General features: G+C 29.4%; 1 protein-coding gene across 1 annotated transcript in view; it reads right to left on the reverse strand.

Annotated features, from left to right (window-relative positions):
• LOC129976445 (alpha-tocopherol transfer protein-like) overlaps positions 1 to 23,248 on the reverse strand; it is a 42,763-nt gene that overhangs the window by 9,507 nt on the left and 10,008 nt on the right. Inside the window, exons 2-4 of the mRNA XM_056090022.1 lie at positions 17,872 to 18,095; positions 11,283 to 11,528; positions 8,967 to 9,160 (exon numbers count right to left, since the gene is read on the reverse strand). Of these exons, the coding sequence (XP_055945997.1) occupies positions 8,967 to 9,160; positions 11,283 to 11,528; positions 17,872 to 18,034 (603 nt within the window). The 5' untranslated portion in view covers positions 18,035 to 18,095. The remainder of the gene's footprint in view (positions 1 to 8,966; positions 9,161 to 11,282; positions 11,529 to 17,871; positions 18,096 to 23,248) is intronic.

Genomic DNA, 23,248 nt, shown 5'->3' on the forward strand with positions numbered 1-23,248 from the left:
GCGTTAACTGAATAAAAGGAATTCGAAATCCCCCAACTCTTGTATAGCGACAAATATTGTTAAATTTTGTAAATAAAAAAAATGTGTTTGGAAAAAACAATGAATATAAAAAAATACAGCATAAAGCAATTAGTTTAATTTTAGTTTAGCTTAGTTATATTAACGACCCGTTTTAAAGCTAGCTACACTAGGGCTATTTTGGGACGGACCTCGTAATCTTCAACCGCGGTCAGAAGACGAGGACGACACCTGAGTTGTTCCCCACCCACTCCATACCACATCAGAGGGAGGACGTTTGGCCCGAATGTATTTAACGTGCACCAGAGCCGTTTACACGACGATTCTTCGGTGGAATCGGGTCACGAATCTCAAACCCTCCGAATCCGAGCATAAAGCAATTAAAATTAACAATAAATCTAAGTAAGGAATAAATGAAATTTATTGCAATTTTGGCAATAAGAAATACACTGGAAAAAGTTTCAGTAAACAGCACGACTGAAGGCAAATAAAATCACATTAAAAAAGCCTCAGACATTTTCTCAACTGTTGTAATTATTCGTCATTTTGAGTGATATTTGTTCAGTTCAGCAACATTAACGTCCCGTTCTAAAGCAACACTACAGCTATTTTGAGACGGATGTCGTAATTTTGAGTCATACTCAAATGATGAGGACGGCACCTGATCTTACACCTCTTCTCTAAACTTATGCAACATATCAGCTTGAAGAATGTTAACAAGAATAAATTCAGAAGTCTTTTTTCTCCGATTTCATGCTTTAATCCCCATCCCTGTTGGTGGTTTCTACAATAATCTGTACTTATATAAAGCTCAATGTGTGTGTGTGTGTTGGAGCTCTACAGAAAAGACCATTTGACCTACAGCTACCAAATTTGGGATGTGTATACATTGGAGGTTGGGAATGTGCACCTGGGGTCCCTTTTTTGAAATTTTAATTATTAATTAAAAGATAACTTTCCCGCCAAAAAAAATCTTAATTTCCCCAACGCCAAATGAGTAAGGCTTCAGCATTTTTTCCCCTCGCTAATGAGGCTTAGGCTTAACATTTTTCGGCCGATTATTTCAAACGATTCTGTTTATTTTCTTAATGTCTAATGAATTTAAAATTAAACGTTTTTAATTAATCCATCTTTCAGATTCATTCTGAAGTACTTTTGAATTAAAATAAAACAGAATAAAGGAAATTAAAAAGTTCTAATCTGCATAGCGTACCCTAAATGGCGTAGAAAAATTCACGCATTTACGTTACCGTTACTGTCATTGAAAATTCACGCATGCGCATTGTGTTCCGATTGTTTACATTATTTTCAACGGAAGCGGAATTATTTTTAGGTTAGTTGTATGCTTTTATAATTAAATTGTATTTATGTTAGTTTAAGTTCATCGTTATTTAATTAATTTTTTTTACCTGTTTCCGACCGATTATTTTAAACGATTGTGTTTATTTTCTTAATGTTTGATGCCTTTAAAATTAAACATTGTTAATTAATGGACCTTCTCATGATGAATATGAAAAATTTTTGTTGACAAATTCTTGAGATATTACATAAATTAAGAAAGATATTCTTTAGTACCCATAAGGTTTAAATGCTCAGTGACTCTGTTTTCAGTAATCATATTACAAAAAAAAAAAAAAGTTTTGTTTTAGTAAAAAATACGGGGAAATTCTACGGGAGCTAACAGAAAATTAGAGAGATACATATTACGTTATGACTGAAGGCCTTTATAATATTATGAGTGAATTGAAATTTGAAGTTTTAAAATATCTTAATGAAGAAGCTATTAAAGTAGGAATTACATAAAATATTTAATTATTAAAATTTTAACGAGCATTCAGATTGGCGAACCGGCTGGTCACCAAAGGCGGCTAGTACTTAATAATAGAAGACGTTAAAATGTTTTCATATTGAGAGAAGTGTTAAGTTAGACTGAAAAATTAATCTTTAGAGTGTGATAAAAGAAATTTCAAAATGTTCTTCACGAGGAAATTATTTCTGGTAAAATAGGCTATACTTTGCACTTTACTTTTTAAGATAAGTATTGCTTTCCCGACAACTAAAGAGATGATGTATTGCCAGAATTGGATTTCAAAAGGAATCCAATTCCATTTATAGTCAATATACATGTTAAGGTAATCATAGATTGACTACTCTAAATCGTACTGAGGCACACGGAAGAAGCTGGATGACTGGGTCGCTGCTACAGCAAAATGGCAGGTACTATGGCTGAGTCCTAAAGAGAGCAGGCACTATATAACCCTTCACATGGGAAATACATTCCGTCGTCGATATGAGGCAGCCACCACCACTTTTTCTGTACCCACCAGTGTAGCGAGAATCAACAAGCATGCCAGAAATTTCTCATCTTCGTCTCGGAGGTGCTCCGATGGGAGTTATATGTTAGGGTTAGTCATATCACTGATTCACCGACCCGCCCGAAGGCCCATGGATAAATAATACTGAATGACCGTATCTGCCGCAACAGCGACCATGGCGGGAACTGTGGTTGAGTCCTATGTGCCATCACCGGCCACGTTACAACCCTTCCATAAGGAAGTACGTCCCGTCATCAACGAGAGGAGCCAGACCAGACTCCCTTCTTCGTTTACACTCTAGGGTGGCGAGATCCAACCACCATGCCGGAAGCATCTCATCCTCATTTCGAGGTGCCCCAGGGGGATTATAGGTTTGAGTAAATGTAATAAATTGGGGATTGTGTATAATTAAGGGGATGATTGATAATCACCAATAAGTTTAGTGCTGATTAAGAATAATTATCGGCAATTATAATTAATAATCGGATTAATCACATTTACCGTAATACATATATATATTTATATGCGTATATGTTCATGTGAATCAATAAATGTAAGGTGCTAAAATAAATCAACATAATAAAATATCGATAGAATAATTTAAAAGATTTGCAGATTATATTCATAATAGAAATTAAAGAATATTAAAAATAATGATTACTTAATGCCAAAATATCTTTCTTAAGTTCTAATGTAATAGAAAGAATTCTTCGGATACACCATTTATGAATGGGGTTTTTATCTTGCATAGTCAAAATATTAATACTTCGAAGATCTTTTTACAAAAAAAGAATATCTGAGACCCTTTGCTAATGAAAACGATTCGAAGAATTAATATAACAACCTCAGTCAAAAGTCCTAAAGGATTGTGGAAGTGTGAAGACGAGATGCCAGTTCATGCGTCGTCCTCATCATCTGATCGTGGCTTAAAATTACTTCCATTCCAAAACAGTCTGTTTTATTTCAAAAGTGGGCATGAGTATAGTTAAATTATACTTAATTTAAATAGAAATATGATTTAGCCAGAATATATAAATGTTATATCATATTCCAAAAGAATTTTTAGGGAGAACTGGCCTCATTCTTCTACTTGAAAAAAAAGCATTCGTTAATTCGGTCACAGAGAATCATGTGCCTCTATGTAGTTTTATCGCACGAGCCCACTGGTGAAAGTCTATTGATTGACACAGAGGACAATCATAAAAAAACTGTGATATCCTGACCCTTTAATGAATTTATGTGACTGAACCACATCAGAGTTTATCTCACGTACCCATTGATGAGACATTTCTTGATTGACATAAAGGACAATCATCAACAAATTATAGTATCCTGGCCAATTAAAGAATTCATGTAACTCCACCGAATCCTGCTGATGAGACATCTGTAGATTGTTAGAAAGAACAGTAATTTTAAAAAGCTAAAATACTTGTGTTTAATGAAATTATATGCATCAACTATTGCAGATTTTAACCCACCAACACATCGAAGAGATATCTGCTGATTGATACAAAGAACAATTTTTTCTTTCAAAAAAAGTATAAAATCCTTATACTTAGTGAAGTTATGTGTCTCAACTGTATCATATTTTAAACCACCAACTCACTGATGAGACATCTGCTGAGTGATACAAAGTTTTTTTTTTTTAAGTCTAAAATCCTTGAATTGAATGAAATTATGTGCCCCAGCTATTGCAGTTTTTAACCCACCAACACATCGAAGAGATATCTGCTGATTGATACAAAGGACAATTTTTTCTTTCAAAAAAAGTATAAAATTCTTATACTTAATGAAATTATATGCCTCAACTATATCAGATTTTAACCCACCAACTCACTGATGAGACATCTGCTGAGTGATACAAAGTTTTTTTTTTTTTTAAGTCTAAAATCCTTGAATTGAATGAAATTATGTGCCCCAGCTATTGCAGTTTTTAACCCACCAACACATGAAGAGACATCTGCTGATTGATACAAAGAACGATTTTTTCTTAAAGAAAAGTTTAAAATCCTTATACTTAGTGAAGTTATGTGTCTCAACAACATCATATTTTAATCCATCAACTCACTGATAAGACATCTGCTAACTGATACAGTGTTTTTTTTAAAGGCTAAAATCATTATACTTAATGAAATTACGTGCCTCAACCATAATAGATTTTAACCCATCAACTCACTGATGAAAAATCTGCTGACTGATACAATTTTTTTAAAAGCTAAAATCCTTATACTTAATGAAATTTTGTGTCTCAGCTGTATCAGATTTTAATCCACTAATTCACTGATGAGACATCTGCTGATTGATACAAATAATTAAAAAAGAGTCTAAAATCCTTATATTTAAGGAAATTATGTGCCTCAAGTAGATCAGATTTTAACCCATCAACTCACTGATGAGACATCTGCTGACTGATACAATGTTTTTTTAAAGGCTAAAATCCTTATATTTAATGAAATTATGTGCCTCAACTGTAACAGATTTTAACCCACTAGCACACTGATGAGACATCTGCTGATTGATACACAGTATAATTAATAAAAAAAATCCTGAAATCTTGATCATTTAATAGTTCTTTAAATGATCAGGATTTCAGGATTTTTTATATCAATTGATATCAGCATCTATACAAAGGAAAAAGCTTCACTCTCACATCATTTGTACCACGCAAAGGAAAAGGTTAAGATCGTAGAAATCGTGTTACATCATTTGAAAGAATATTAGATAACACGAACGACACATTTCAAAAAGAAGCAATCAGCAAACCCATCAAACACACATTATCAGGATATTCATGATAATCAACGAGCTGGAACGCTTCATTCCTTTGTCACATTTTGTAACCGCTGCCTAAATTGCGATGCTTATTCTGTCATGAAATCCAAGAAATGAAATCATCCTCTTTTTCCTCATGCAGCTTGTCAAGGTCAATTTCGAAACACATTTGAATAGAAATGAATAATGATGAATATAATGATGTTGAATTAAAAATTTATTAATCATTTGTTTGCTTTCGGCGCTATTTATGTAACTGCCAGGTCACCTTGCTCTAAATCACCTTGATGAAATTAAATTTCCTTATGGCTTATTACGACTTATTTTAAATAAAAAAAGTAGTCAGCTTTTCCTGTTTGGAGGAGGGATCAACAACTAAATCTGATAAATGGAAGGAAAACTAAATTCTATATGTTGACTGCAATAAGCATTAATATTATGATTCCTAAAAGAATGGTTTTAACCTGCGAGAATGGTCACACCACAACTTTCTGTAATACATATACTCGTGTATTATTACACGCACGCCATTGGTAAGTATCTACACTATGATATCTACAGTTTATCTACACTTTAGATATTAAATTTGTGCTCCAAATTTTATTCATCTAATTTTTTTGCATTTATCGTGTTAAATTATAATTGCGAAACACTAAATAGCGTGAAATTACTGTCAAATATTTTGATGATTAATCGCTGGGATTGGATTATACTAAATAAACAAATTTCGAATGCACATTTTGGATGTCTTTTTTATTTTCGCCCTTTTAAAACCAAAATTTGGCATAGAGCCATAATTTAGTCAGAAACTCATGATCCAAATTTTATATAAATTACTATGGCTTCGTGTACTCGCGTTTACGTGCTTGTGAAATTACAGAACGACAGATATCAAACCTTTTATGGAATTGACTCAAAATTTGAAAACCTTCATCTCTTTATATGCTAAATCTAAGTACCAATTTTTATTTCTGTAGCATTCTTCATTTAGTCGTTATCGTGTTAACTATATTCGAACAGCTGGATTTTAGTTGAATGGATTTCATTACAAATTTTATAGAAATGTATAAATTTATTATAATGGTGATATACCAAATTTCATCCTCCTATCACATTGAAATGTTGAGCTATCGTGTTCACAGACAGACAGATGTAATATCAGAAATATATTTTTCGAACTTAGGAAGGTTGAAACAGGAAAATTCATCAAAATCTCGAGATCGGATTTTTTTGACAATTACAATAATTTTTCTTTGTATATTTCATATACAAATAAACAAAAATATAGATGCTGATGTAATGTTTTATACAATATTTTATTATCAGAACATTAATAACTTTCACTTAACATATTTCTAAAGTTTTTGTTATAATTACGAATTTCAATATTCTCATTAAGATAATTTGGAAAGCTATCCTATTGGTGCTCAGATCGAATACAAAGTATAGAGAAAATATTGTAATCGTCAAAAAATCCGACTCCCAGATTCTGACGAATCTTCATATTTCAGACATCCTTGATTTCAAAAAAACTCAAAATAACTCAAAAATGATTTGAACTACACCAAAATTGCAGATTTATATCAAATTTTGTGTAAAATCTGATCATAGGAAGACTGTCTGTCCGACTGTTCGAATATAAGTTAACACTATAATTACAACACGAAGAGAGCTATATAGATAAGATTCGGTACATAGATTTAACAACTATAAAGAAGACATCTTTCAAATTTTTATCCAAATCCGACTATGGGTTGATTGTCTGCAAGTCTGCACTTCCAAAAATAAGTAAAAGTGATAATTCAAAAACACACAAAAAATTAATTATCTATTAATTAAATTATCAAATTCAGTATGAAAATTTGTTATTTTAAGTTCAACTTTCTGTCAAATATTTGTTCCAATAGGTTGGGAAAAAACATGCCTAAATACAAATTCGATGTTTGGAAATTATTAACGGTATTCTAGGGATTAGTCGCCAAATAATTCACCAAGTATAACACGTTAGATTTGGTAAAAATGGCAAATTCATGCCAAAAGTTAATATTTCGTAGCTATTGCTCGCCAATGCCATGTAAGGCCTTTTTTCCTCTCTTTTTGAAACCCGTATCGAAACGTCTGTAAAGCTAGAGTCTGGCTGTCAAAATTGGTTTTACTTCGTTTTATCATTTCTATTTGCAGATGCTACCAAGCAGTAATAATTATGCATTGGCTTACGTATATTCTGATGATTTTATCAATAAGTAGCTTGGAAATTCATAATAAGATAAATATAGAGATGAAAAGACAAAGTGGTATGAAAATCTTAAAATATAGGAATACTTCGAATAGTACGAAAACATGTAAGAATAAGATGTAAATTTAGGAAAATGAATCACTTTCATTCGACAAATTCAGCATTAATTTGAGATTTGAATGATAATTGCATTATATATTATCGAAGAGAACACATATTTTCTATTAACCTTTAGCATTCGGAAGGCGCCTCTCACACAACATTCAAGACGGTGTATCATTTTGACATTTTATTTATTTTTTAATTTTAATTATTAAAAATACCTGCAGACTGGCAAAAAGATGTAGATTTATTTTTGAGGAAAATACAACTTGTATGTATTTTTTTTGTGTAATAAACAAGTCCTGTATTAAGTAAATAACTATGCATCGAATTGCTTTTTCAAGCGGAAAGGGTTAAATATCTCTATCAAATCTTATTATTTTATATGTTAATATGTTGCATACATCTAATACATATAATATATTTGCAGAATACATCAATAATAGATCATTCTTAAATAACGAATATCTCCAAAAGAGTTCTAAATCCCTCATGCAGCATCAACTTATTAAATAGTTATTAATTAGGAAATTTTAGAGGTTTCAAAACTATCTAAGTAAGTTAATAAAAATTACATGTTGAATTTTTTTTCTAGAATTCTTGCAAAAGGGGCATCTGTCAATCTGAATTCGACATTCTTCTAAGTTAATACGAACTTCGCTTTCTTTGTGCATGCCTAAAAATATACAAAGCGCCATACAGCGCCAGAATTTTCAAATATTATGTTAAGTTATAAATGGTTGCCAGAATGTTTATTTCTGTAATTACTTGCCATGACTTTTCTTAGCGATCACTTTTTTGAAAAGGAAGTCGGCATGAAAGACAATAAGCGAATAGTGAAAATATTGTCCTGGTTTTGTTTATCTGTGATTTTTTTTATAAGTTTTAATTTCGTTGTAATCTAATATGAGCCTTCCACTTTCAAGTTTAGAAGCATTAAAACAGTTTTAAATTGAAGTAATTCAAATAAATGTGTGGTTTTTGAATATATATATAATGATATTTTAATTCTAATTTCAATTTAATTAATTTCCATGATTTTATCTTAATTTAGCCCATAGTAACTTCATTCTAAAAATATTTTCTTATTTCGTGATCCAATTCCACTTTCAATTTAATTCATTCCTCTGGAAAACCAATGCGCCATCAGTACTACGTATCAAATGTAAGAGATACTTCCAGTGCCCTTGCCAAGGTATCAAAGGTCACCACGTGTATTGAATTGGCGCATGGCCAGAAAACCTATGTTATATAAGACTAGTGATCATTTGTTTCGGCCCTTTTTGCTTTTTCTTACTTCTGCTTTTGTTGCGCGCTGCGCCTGCTTGTAAATAAATTGCTTTCCCGAGATGAATATTAAATAGAGAATATATATATATATATATATATATATATATATATATATATATATATTCGTATTTGTAGGTTGTTCGCGTTGCTTGTATTAAAGTGCATTATAAAAGTAGTTTGTAATAAAGTAGTTTGTATCGTAAAAGTATTTGTTTTTATATGATTTATCTTACCTGAGAGCCATGGTATATGAGCCAGATATTATTAGGAGTGCAATGTCTTAGATGCCGGAAAGGATTGCTCTTAACGTCTAAGATGGCCTTGAAACCGTTTATTTGAGTCATAGGTTCCCGGAGTGATTGCATTAGCCAGACTGCGCAAGCTCTCTTGACTTCTTCAACCGGGAAAGTTTCAGGATACCAATTATCTGTTAAGAAAAAAAAAGGAATTGAATTTGCTACCTTTTGATAAAATATATATACCTTTCTACAAAACTTAAAATAGTTTCTTTTTACTTTCTTAAACACATAGTATAGAGAAAGTATAGTAACCGTCAAAAAATTCGACCTCGAGATTTCGATCAATCTCTACGTCTGAAGTCCCTGAGTTAAAAAATAAAACTAAATTTTGGAAAAAAAAATTCCGTATTGTCTGCCTATGACAAAGACAACTTAGAAACGCTTTGAACTAGACGGTTGAAATTTGGTATACTGTCTTTACACCAAATCTGCTGACCTCTATCAAATTGTGAGTAAAATCACAGGTAATATATCTGCCCTGCTTTTCGAATATAAATTAACAGGATAATTACAAAACGAAGTGAGCTAGATAGATTAAATTCGGTACACACATTTAGCATTTGTAGACAACTGTGAAATTTTTAGATAAATTGATCAAGAGGTTCACTATCTGTTGGTCTGTATTTTCAGAAACATGTAAAGCGATTTCAAAAACATAATGATTTAAATACATCAAATTTGGTATTAAATTTTGTGACTATAAGTGCTGCATTTAAGTCAAATATTTATTTCAGTCAGTTGGGAAAAACACGTCTAAAATAAAATTTGTTTTTTGGATACTATTAATGGATGCAAGAGATCAATCTCTAAATAACTCGCCCTATTTAGCAAAACTGCTAAATTCAAGCCAAAAGATATTATTTCGTTACTATTGTACGCCAATGCCATGTTTGGCGTTTTTTGGCATGATAAATTTACTACAGAGTATTCCAGAATGTTTTAAGGAGACCATTACCACTGGTTTTGTTTCTATTATTACTTACAATCATTTCTTCATAATTTCTGACAGTTTTGTCTTCAATTTATTATTTATAATTTCTGTCCTATAATTTGGGACATAAATATATTATTTTCCTGCAGCAAATATTATTAAATTATATTCAAATTAATCTCAATAAGCAAAATTCTGATAAAGAACGTCTTTCAAATTTGAATTGCAGTGAGTCAGAATCAAGATTTATGACAAGTATGAAAAATGAAATATCACCACATCATTTCTTACAATGATAATGCACTAAAATAATTTCCAGTGTTGAAAACAGTATTCGGGATGATTAACTAAAACTACATCACCGTTTCTTTCTAAAAATTCCCATACTACACATTATCAGTATGACACAAAATTAGAAAAATCAGATATTTTAAAAAAATATACTTTTATTAGCGAACTAAAGTTAATAATTTTTTAATTACTGTTTATTTATTTTTATTTTTTAAGTAATTATATTCTGATTTCCCATATAGATCTTTTCTTAAATTCGCCATTAGTATAAAATAAAAATGTAAGAAAAATTATCGAAATTCAAACTAATTATTGAAATACTTAATGATAATAATTATTTCCATCAATAATTAATTAATTACAAATTAATATGGAAGTAAAATACGAATGTTCTTTATTAAATTAGTAAAAAAATCCATTAGTCTATTCTCTCTTTACAACCATGAATTTGTAGAATAAAATTAAAATGCATAATTGCTTACTAGGGCTTCCATAACGCTACCGTATGCTTCATTAAAAATCAATAAAAACTTATTTAAAAATGGTAAAGCTTGCTTACTTAATATTTATTTAATAATGATTTTAAATTTGTTTTTAAACGAAACTACAAAAAAATTCTTCAAACGATTTTTGATGTTTATTATCGAAATACAAAAAGAAATAAACAATTTTAAGTTGCCACTTGGAAAGAAAATAATTTTAAGCAATTAAATAAAAAAAAAATAGCCAAATGATAGAGTATGAAAAAATAGTCAAACTATTTTTGGCACTTATAAAAAGAAACAGCAAAAGAAATGTTTAAATGAAAAAGTCAAAAGAATAAATAAGAAAGCAAATAACTTTATAATGTAGTTTTAATAGAAAGAAACTTTTAAAGATTATTTGTTGAAAAGAGATTTAAAGATTATTTGAGAAAGAGAGATTATTTGTGCATTTCTAATAAGTAATTAAAGTAACTGTTGAATTTTCTGAAATTGAATAGAATGTGAACAGTTTTTACTAAGAAAGACTTTAAAAGCAAGACATACCTAATTGAATAAGTAAAATGGCACATCCATCTTGGCATCTCCAAGGAAGCAACGTAATTGTTTTATCGTTTATAGTTTTTGAAGTTTTCTCGAAGTTGAAATCGGTGAATATTTGAGGATTCTTCTTTTTCAGTTGCACCAGGGCCTTCAATTGAGTAAATGCTCTGGTAGCGTTATACTTTCTTGCTCGTAGGTATTGTATGAGAAAGTCATCATCGAATTCATAATTTCTAGTGTGTTTGTCATCTGTTGAAAAAAATTATTACAAATATAAAAAAAAAGATTTTAGGCAGGATGCTAAAAACATTCTTAAGGATAATTTTCAGTTACAATTTTGAATGCTAAAATTACAGGTGATATCACCATAGCACAAAAGCATTGTAAAAATAATGCACTTTAACAATTAACAAAATTCAGAGCATTGTGAAATATCGTATATAATTATAAAACATTGCATTATATCAGACAATATTATGCAGTACGTCGTTCTATTTGAGTATTGTTGTAAAAATAGAAAAATGCAAAAATATGAAATATAGCTTAAATTACTCTGGCTGCTGAAAATAAAAAACGAATAACGATTCACTTGCTTTAATTAAAAGTAAACAAGCATTTGATTGAAATTTTAAGAAACCCTTAAAAATAGCAATATCATTGTAGCTACAACGTACTGTACAACGTTTTATGGTACAACTTACTGTATTAATTTTTAGGTACATTTATGGTATATGTACAATACAAATGTGAGGTACATTTGTACTGTATTAATTTTAAGCAAAAAAAAAAAAACCGTGTTAAAATTTGGAGATTTTTTGCGGATGTAGTCATTAATGGCAGTTGTAATTAAAGCGTAATTCCTTATACAGTCCTTGATATTGTCACGTAGGTTCTTTAGTGTGAAACTCAATGACACACACAAGAAGTAGAGCTAAACTAATTTATTAACTGAACTCAGTGACTGACAAATCTTCTGCTTTTATACTAGCAGGGAAAGTTCCAGAATACTTTTCTGGAGACAGTAAGAAAAGTCCAGAACACTTGTCTGGTAAACCAAAGAAATGTCCAGAATCTTCTGGAACAAGAAATAAAGGAAAACATGTTGTTGTTGTTTCTCTTATAGCACTTGCTATGGAGAAGCCCGCTGTTACGAAGACAGCAATTTTAAGCTGGTGGGGGAGCGTCTCCTGTTTTTATAGTAGCGCCATCTAGGGCCAAGAGAAGGATTTAGCTGCACACAAGTCACACCCCTTCATTCCCGCATTTCATTCACTCATCCACATATCGTAATTGAGGCTTGATTCAGAGAACGATCACCCCTGATCCAGTACCCCCAGAGGTATTACTCTCGACATGGAGGACTTCGTGACCACGACAGATTTATACGCGCGTCAACCACCAAGCACACGGAGAAACTTCTGCCGGCGGGGTTCGAACTCTCAAACTAAGGGACGCGAGTCCAACGCTCTAACAACCAGGCTATCACGGGCCTAAGGAAAGCATAAAACCAAGGAATGAAATATTTACACAGACAGTAAATCGCATTGTCTCTAGCTGGATTCGAACTTACGATCGCTTCATTATGAGATCAGTGCTTTGACTATTCGGCCATGGAGAATCCACAACCTTTTTTCAATTCAGCAATATTTAGTATAAACAGTCTAGCGAGTATAAAATATGCATATATTTCATTAAACATTGAGAGAAATTCCATCTTTCAAAAAGTATAAAATGTAAATTATGGTATCGATTTCCTAATAAAAATGGAATGAACTCATTAAAAATCGATATTCAATTTAAATATTGACAAACTGGTTTAAATGTTCTGAAATAAATAAAATATTTAATTCCAAATATTTCTTTGTTGCTCGCAAAAATTACTTTTTCATACTCTTATTAATTTAGTTTTTCAAATTTGAAGTATTTAATTTAAGGAAAGGCAAAATTTGAATTGAATAAAATTATAACATTTCGTGCAAAAAATCTTTTTTTATATATTAAAATTAACTTATACTTAATTTTTATGTAAAATTATACTTTTTTTATATTTTTAAACAAATTTATACGAAATCATTTATATATTCCAGTTAAAAAAAAATCACTTATATAGTTTCTCTGACTCCTAAAACTGACCGATGCAATAAATACTGTTGTTATGGAATCATTGTAAGTGTTCTAGGAATTTTCCTATTTTTACATAAACAAAAGAAAGAGAGATTCATTATTCTCAGAATTTATTTTGAGATATGATATCTAATCATCAGAAAATCATGCTCCAATCGGAAAATCATATGCTTACATACAATCAGTTTTCATCTTTCAGTTTCCATTGAAAAACAAAGAGATGAAACACTGAATGCATAATCAAATTTCAACTAAAAAAAATCGGATTTCTGAGTGTTTAAAAATTATTATTAATTATTAAAAAAAACACAAAAGACTTTTTTATGTTTTTCCAAGAAATTATTACCCCAGTTAATGAAAATAAAATAAATTTGGTAGCTTATTATTTCATTTTTACAAAATTTGGATTCTCTATTTTACCAAAAAAATGAAAAAAGAATAAAAGACATTAAAGAATTATTTCTACTCTTTTTAAAGGATAAAAATTTCATTTGATATTTTTGCCCCTTAATGTTTAGTTAAAGTCTTGCATTTATATGTCAGTCACTATTATTGTAATTAATGACTAATCTTAAAATTCAAAATATTAAAGCTAAGTAATTATTACTTAAAGAAAGATTTTTTTCAAGGAAGATATATTTCAATTGCACGTGTGCAGTATTGGGCAAGGAAATAGTATGACGATACTCTAGAATTGTTTGATGAGTAGAATTTTAAAAAGTTGAAACATGAGAAAGAGACATATTTAACAAATATTTATTTTATTTTATTTATACTGAAATATGTCTCTTTAATTAAAAAAATATTTTTATTGTTCCATTAATTAAGTTTTAAAATGGATTTTGTTACTTACTTTTAATCATTGACGTATTGAAACTCTATGCTGAAACCAATTGTATTCATATTGGATGTTGTAAAGTTATATTTAAGCTCATAATATGCAATTGTATTTTGTATTATTCTGTATTATTCTTTAAAGATAAATTATAATTTATTGAAAAAAGTCAACTGCCTGCTGATACTTAAAATTGTAAAATATTGCGTTCAAAAACAATACTTTATTTAGAAATGAAGAAATATTAAAATTCTTTGACGCAGTAGATTTCATAATTTAAGTTAAAAATAAAGTTGCAGACGATAGTAAAATTTTGTGTTACATACAGTATTATATAAAAATATCTTTTGCAATAAACATGGAATTTCAAATATAAAATAGTTTTGTTTAATACTATTTTCTCTTATATATAAGAATATTTTACATTAAAAATATTTCATTTTTATATATATTAAGAAATTAATTTAATGAAGCTTTAGAATTTTACTTTTTCAGTGGCAGCGTAAACCGTGTGTAGCTTCCAACAACTTATTTCACATGCATTTTAGCTTTAACATTTTAACTATAAATATTTTTCATATTATAACTACTTCATATTTTACTCACAAATATGCAAATATAGACTGGAATTTAGTGAAGGCTTCGATAATTAATAAAAATAACATTTCGTCGGTAAGCTCATAATGATATTTTCAATCCAACAAAATATCTCACATAATATAGGAAATTTATAAGATATTTGTAAATAACATTATGCAAAAATCGTCCTTAACATCCTAAAGGAATTTTTCATCTAGTCATTATATTTAGTATTCAGTTGCTTCTTGAGTAGAAACAATCTTTCAAATATATTAATTAGTTTTTAATCAGTTAAAAATGAAATAACATTTTTAAAATTACCTGTTAAATATAGTAAATCGAAAATCCCTGTTCAATGAGATGAATTCCTGTTAAATATAGTAAATCGTAAATTCCTGTTCAATATTCTTTACTCATGAGAACTGAGCAGATGATAAACATTATCTTTCTTCATCTGCTTTTATTAATAGGATTAAATCACGATATATTAAATATTTGATGAAACTATAAAAAACGGTTTGAATCTAATTAAAATAACATTAATTAGTGATGTGTTTCTGTTGATGTTTTAAAAAAAATAAAAAAAATCTTTAAAGAATTGTGCTAGCTCAGCAAAACTTGGCAGTTAAATTCATTTTATTAAAAAAATAATTTTTAAAATTTTATTTCTGTATGAAAATATTTTGGGATTATCGGGAAATAAATAGTATTATAATCTAGCTTTATATTCAGATAGTCCAATTTCTAATTATTTTTTTTAAATCATCTCCGAGATACTCATTTCTATCTTTCAAAGCATATTTTTGCAAAAATTAAAATCTCTGAGTCAAATGTTTTGGCATGTATTGGACTGGTAGTCACATATTGAGGTTATTATTTATTATTAGAAGCAATTTAAAGCCTAAATAACTAAAATGAACCATATACTTACGTTCTTTTCAGATTAGGCAATAATCTAAGGGGTTTTAATCGACTTTAATAATAAAATAATATTTTAATACTTGAAATTTATTCTAAAATTTGTTCAATGTTATTTTTATAAGAGCTGCAATGTTATAATTATTGAATTTGGGGAAGCAAGAAGCTTGCTCATAGTTTACAATTTTGTATGCATTTTTAGTTTTGCACTTTTCATATATGCATCCATATTTCTTTGGAATGATGAAAAATTTAAATAATGAAATATATAATGTGAAAGCAATAAAACAGCTGTAATATTTTAAACATTACCTTAAAAAGTTATTTCTTTCATTTAAAAAATACAGTGGACGCTGCTTAATGTGATCACTGTTAACATTATTAATATATTATTTATTAAAATCCTCAAGTCCAAAACGTATGTATTCGACTGTACATACAAATATTAGTTTAAAGTAACTATATCATTTAATATCATCAGTTTTCATTTTCAACCAGCAGTAACGATTCATATTTATAAAATTCCTCACTCCACTTGTAATGAAATATTGACAGCTATTTTTTCCAAGAAATGGGGTCCATATTGTTTTATCTGGACTAGAATGATCTATATTGGCTTAAAAACAGGTATACTATTAAGTATTGTCAAAACTCTGGACAAACATTTAGCACTAATACTACCTGCGATTTAATTCCGAAATCAAAATAGATATGAGAAAGAAGTGATTTGAATATTTAATACGCTATCTCAAATCAATTAATCTAAAATGTGTCATCACAACGATGCGACACAGATGAACATTTTGCAGCTTCTTTTTTGTAAAATTTTGAGAAAGTGTTACTTTTTAATGAGCAAGACCAAGCATATGAAATTCTTGATTCTGACAGGGAGGAATACGTTGGCAAAATGGTCGCACGGAAACACGAACTAAGTCACGTTCTTCATTTTTTTAAACATTGCACATGTTGCTATTGGTTATAGGCGAACTCGAAATACTTGGGTTCATAGCCGAATAACAAGACCACAAGACAAAAGTAATTACTCATGTCTCGTAGCTGTTATCTGGCTTATAAGTTTCACCACATTACTCCCCCTCCAGTGAGTCGGAGGTGAGATGAACAATATTTTTTCGAGTGGTGATTTCGGCTGTTGCGCCTTATCCATTTTTATAGGCTGATTATTTATCAGATTGTTTTTTCTTTATTGGCTGATGATTTATCAGCTTGATTTTTCTTTATTGGCTGATTATTTATCAGCTTGGATTTATTTATTGGCTGATTATTTATCAGCTTGATTTATTTTTATGTTGCCTGCTTTTTTTATTTTTATTTTTTGGCTCATTATTTATCAGCTTCATTTTTATTTTTTGGCTGATTTTTATCAGTTTTTTTATTTTATTTATTTCTGGTAGAGGGCTCCACAACAGTTGTATGAAGGTTGCATATTTTGCGTCATCGGGTCACTAATTTTGCGATTGGTTATAGCGAGGACCGAACTCGCAATGTTTGGGTTCATAACCGAGTAACAAGACCACAAGACAAAAGTAATTACTCATGTTCTCGTAGCTGTTATCTGGCTTATAAGCTTCACTACACACACAGTATTATTCAACAAATAAAAATATAGTGCAAGTACTAACACTATATAACTTAAATGTTAAGGAATTATTGCCCACAAACAACAATGAATGATTTTTCAAATAGGTATTTTTGAAATAAATTATATATAGCATTGAGGTAAATGTTTTTATTTTTTCCCTTGTGGTAAAAATATAGGTGATTTTATCAATTCGATTATTATTATTATTAATCAGAGAAAATGTCACCCACTTTACCTTAAACGGCAGCTCATGTAGCTATAAATTCTTGAATACGCCCAGTATAATGTAATGTAAAAAAGGAGCTACTTATTAATTCATCTTAATGTTTACGTAATTGTTATCCTCAGATATTTTTTTATGATTATAATGTAAATCAATTAATTAATCATCTATCCTGTACACCATGCCTTTATAATTCAAATAAATCATTTCCCCACTTTCTTGGAGGAAAAAAAACAATTCTTGCACTATATCGCTTTTCTTTGTTTTTTCTTTCTAAATAGAATTTTAAAATAAAAAAAATGAGAAAACTTGCTTTGAGCTAATTCTCTTATTTCTCGAAGGCCTTGCATCTTCTTTTCCGTGGATTCACCCAATTCTGCTTCAGCTTTCTTCAAGAAATATTCGGGAATGGTGTCAATTTCAAAGGGCAAAATTTCTTCGCCAATTTTGGCTGTCTTTGGATCTCTGATAAACATCTTGATTTTCGAAAGTTCTTGTTACTTCTTCTGAAATCTCTTAAATGTTGCTGTTGCTCACCTATAACACAGAAAGAGAGAGAGATAAGTGTTTTTAATTTTTTATACAAAATATATAAAAAATATTGCAATCATCAAATAATTTATCACAAATATTTTGACAATATATCAAGTTTCGAATTTATTTTTGTATTCAAGCAGATTTCATGGAATTATGTCTATCTTACCCCTTTGTAAATATAATAACTAAAAAGTGCTTAGAGATAATTTTGTGGGATATATTTGTATGTGGTTTTATATCATTGAAAACCATTCAGAGGAAGTCTGTTGAGAAATGCGTCTGTCTATCTGTACGTCCGAGTGTAAGTGAAATCAATAATTTCAAAATAGAAAATAAATCTATAAAAGCTGATGCAGAATTTTAAAATCTATGGTAAAGATCTGTTCCAAAGTTTGAACCAAATCCCTCAAGGGCTTGATTTCCTGTTGGTGTGTAGATTTGAAAGCATGCAAGCGGCAACTCAAAAATGACAAATGAAATAGATATATTATTTTGTTATAACAATTGTAATTATGCATCAGATTTTTGTTTCAACCTTTTCTCTATAGTATGCACCCAAAACGAAAGAAGATTCCTATAATATGTAACCAAGATGAAAGAAAATTCCTTTAATATACAACTAAGATGAAAGAAAATTCCTATAATATGCAAGCAAGATGAAAGAAAATTTCTATAATATGCAATCAAGATAAATTAAAATCCCTATAATATGTAACCAAATTAAAGAAGATTTTTATAATATGCAACCAAGATGAAAGAAGATCTCTATAATATGCAACCAAGAAGAAAGAATGTCTCTATTTTATGAAAACAAGTCAAACGAAAAATCCCTATAATATGCAACCAAGATGAAAGAAAATTCCTTTAATATACAACTAAGATGAAAGAAAATTCCTATAATATGCAATCAAGATATATGAAAATCCCTATAATACGCAACCAAATTAAAGAAGATTTTTATAATATGCAACCAAGATGAAAGAAGATTTCTATAATTTACAAGCAAGATGAAAGAAGATTCTTATGCAACTGAGAATATGACATTCATCTTCCTTATTTGTACAGATAAACAATAACATCAGAAAATTCTTCTATTGCTTCGAGTTTACATTTTTTTAATCATTATGTTCTTAATCGCTAAGTATATACTTCATTTAATAATATCAATCAGATAATGCATTTTTTTTGCGTTTTTATAAATATTTATCACAAACACGTGATGATTTTAAAAGATAATAAACACTCAATTTCGGCGAAAGTAATCATCCAATTTTGATTTCATCGACTGAGAGTGAACTTCGAAATTACGCTCGAATTCAGATAAGGAATAAAAACAATATATCTTTATCCATGGCTCAAAGATTAAACGACCTATAATCATAAAAAATAACCTTATTCCGTTCCTAAAAATTTAATTTCATTTAAAAAAAGCAGACAACCGCCGATACATAGTTGATTGTAGGTCGGTAAATCTTATCCTCTTTCAGTGCTAGAAATTTAATACGGGGGGGGGGTATCTTTTAGATTTTATATTTGCTAAGATAATTAAACATTTTTTCTTCTGTTCTCCACAAATCCCAATCTTCACCCTCTGAACACAGATTAGGGATTTGGTAGCGTGGAGCGGAAAGTGTCAAGCCTTCAAAAATCATTTTATGAGCACAAAATGCTTAGCTATATTGTTACGATATTTTATAGAATACTTAATATCGCATATTATCGTTTAGAAATGGTGTACTATCTTATATAAATGAGGGTGGATTCACCCTCAATTTCTGTTTACAGTGTTACTATGTCATATTTATACTTTATCAATAAGAAAGGGCCGCAAATGCTCGTCCAATAATGTTCAGGAACGCACTAGAATCACTTAGATATCACTGCCAAATTCCTTCCCAATTCTTTAAGTGTGATCGATTGAATATCTCTGGCACGTGCTTTGTTCGTTAGAGACACTCGCCTTTACTTATTTAGGATCGGGACTTTATTTTAAGAACATTCGAAGAATGTACGAGCATGCATTTGCTTAATAGTTATCAGCTAAGTGAAGATCTTTTTTGCATTCCAACCCCTTAAGGTGTATGTACATACTTAAAACTTCGAAAATCGTTCAAAATATCGATTTTTTTTAATTTCTTAATAATGTTCTCTGATCCTTTAGCTTCCAAACGGTACCAAGATGTTGTCAATATTCTAAATATTTCTCGAGTTATAATTATTTTTCTTGAGGTGCTTTCATTAAAAACTCTAGTTACGGTTTTTTTAAAACTCATTTTATGAAGAATGATATTTTTCCACTATGTTGCTTCATTCAAACGATCATAACTCGACAAGAAATGAAACAAATACAATTATTTATATATCAAAATAATCTGTATGATATAGCGGATGTTTTGTACCTCAATCAAAGTTATATTTATAGAAACAAATTTTTAATAGCTATTTAAATGTTAAAATAACAAAAAAAATCTCGCTTTTTCTATTCATCGTTAATGAAAAAATTGTTAAAAAAAACTATATTTTTATAACTTGATTGAGGCAGACAACATAAAGACTCATATTAGGCATCATTTCCAACAAGAATTGTGTGTCTGTACAAATTAGAATTTAAGATATGTTTCAAAAAACATGCTAATTAGCTCATTAAATATTAATTAATTAATTAATAATTAGTGTACTACGGTTTTTTCCTCACTGAAATGAGTTTAAACATATATTTATGACCTACTGTGAAAAACTGGATTTTTAAGGTCAAAATTTTTTTTAAAAAATCTTCTAGTGTGTACGTACATCTTAAGAACATGAGCTGTCTTCGCGATTTTTAAAAGGTGTGGATGATTCCTCTTATCTTTGAAAGAAAAATTCGGGTATTCAAATATTCTGAAGAATTTTAACTAAAATGATCATTTGAACGAGAGGGTTAATTATTCAAATATTCTGAAGAATTTTAACTAAAATGATCATTTGAACGAGAGGGTTAATAATGTGACAAAAACTGATAAGTAAATTTGCGGCTTTTTTTTCTACTGATTATAACATATGTTTGATTATTCTATTAGCATACGTAGTACTCAGATCTAGCTGACCCAGATTAGCTTAAGTATAAGAAGCTGAATATAAGATATCATGTCCATTGGCAAAGAGCTTTAGAAATAAACAATATATTATTATTATTATTATTATTATATATAATTATAATATTTGCAGTATGTTATAGAAGCAAAAACGCAAAAACATTAGAAGATTTTTATTTTATCACAAAAGAATATTCTCTCCCCGTCAGATTCATGACAAAAAAAAAAAAAAACTAATCACAGAAATTGGATTGAAACAATTAGACATATATTAGCAGGAAAGATAACGCTATAAATAAAAATATCGATAGTTGTCTCTCCAAAACTTTCTAGCGTAATTTCTGATAAACTTATCATGTCCGTACATGGCATTGGCGTACGGTAGTTATGAAATATTATCCTTTGGCGTCGATTTAACATTTTTACTGAACCTACCGTGTAATTCCTGGCGAGTTTTTTTTTTTTTTTTTGGTGATTAATAGTATCCAAAAATTGAATTTCTGTTTTAGTCACGTTTTTCACAACTGACTGAAGAAAAAATTTAACTCTAAACTGCACTTATAGTCACAAATCCCCATACCAAATTTGATATATTTAAATCATTGTGTTTTAGAGCAATCACGTTTGCTTATTTCTGAAAGTACAGACCGACAAACAGTCACCCATTAGTTGAGTTTGGCTCAAAATTTGTCAACTGTCTACACTATTGAGATTACCAATTGCTTAGGTCTCTTCCTTTTGTAATTATTGTGTCAACTTATAATCGAACAGTTGGATAGGTTGGCTTCCTCATACTCAAAATTTGATAAAAATTTGCAAATTTGGTGTAAACACGGTATACCAAATTTCATCTGCCTAACTCAAATTGTTTTTTATTTATCTATATCACAGACAAACGTATATATATATATACTACCCACCTTTGGCGACCAGCCGATTCACCAACTTAATGCACGTTAAAATTTTAATAATTAAATATTTTATGGAACTCCCATTCGAATTGCTTCTTCATTAAAATATTTTAAAACTTCAAATTTTAATAGTCATATAATTCACTCATAATATTATAAAGACCTTCAGAAATAACGTAATATGTATCTCTCCAATTTTCTGTTAGCTCCCGTAGAAATTAGGCTTTAAATTAAAGTGGAAATGATTAAACTGCAATTAATATAATAATAATAATAATAATAATATATATATATATATATATATATATATATATATATATATATATATATATATATATATATTGAAACGAAGCATTTTTTTAAAAATATGAGTACTGAAAACAGAGTCGCTGAGTATTTAAACCTTATGGGCACTAAAGAATATTTTTCTTAATTTATATAATATCTCATGAAGTTTTCAACAACTTTTTCTCAGATTCATCATGAACAGATCGATTAATTAACAATGTTTAGTTTTAAATGCATCAAACGCTTAAAAAATAAACAGAATCATTTGAAATAGTTTGTCGAAAACATAGTAATCCATCAAAACCAAGTCCGTATCCAGTTAACAATCAGAACACAATACGCATGCGTACATTTTCAAGGCCAATTATCATAACGCAAATGCTTGAATTTTTCTACGGGAGTTGGGGTAACGCTATGCAGATTAGAAATTTTTAATTTCCTTTATGCTGTTTTATTTTAATTCAAAAGTACTTCAGAATGAATCTGAAAGATCGATTAATTAACAATGTTTAATTTGAAATGCATTAAACATTAAGAAAATAAACAGAATCCTTTGAAATAATCTGCCGAAAATTTCTTAAGCCTATCCTCTTTAGCGTGGGGAAAAAAACTGAAGCCTTACTCATTTGGCGGTGGGGAAATGAAAAGATGTTTTTGGCGGGAAAGTTATTTTTTTAATTAATAACTAAAATTCTAATTAAAACTTCAAAAAAAGGGACCTCAGGTGCACATTCCCGACCTCCAAGGTATGCATGTTCCAAATTTGGTAGCTGTAGGTCGAACGGTCTGGCCTGTAGAGAGCCAACACACACACACACATTGAGCTTTATATATATATATATATATATATATATATATATATATATATATATATATATAT

This window comes from Argiope bruennichi, chromosome 7 (genome assembly GCF_947563725.1).
Source record: "Argiope bruennichi chromosome 7, qqArgBrue1.1, whole genome shotgun sequence".
Taxonomy (NCBI): Eukaryota; Metazoa; Arthropoda; class Arachnida; order Araneae; family Araneidae; genus Argiope; species Argiope bruennichi.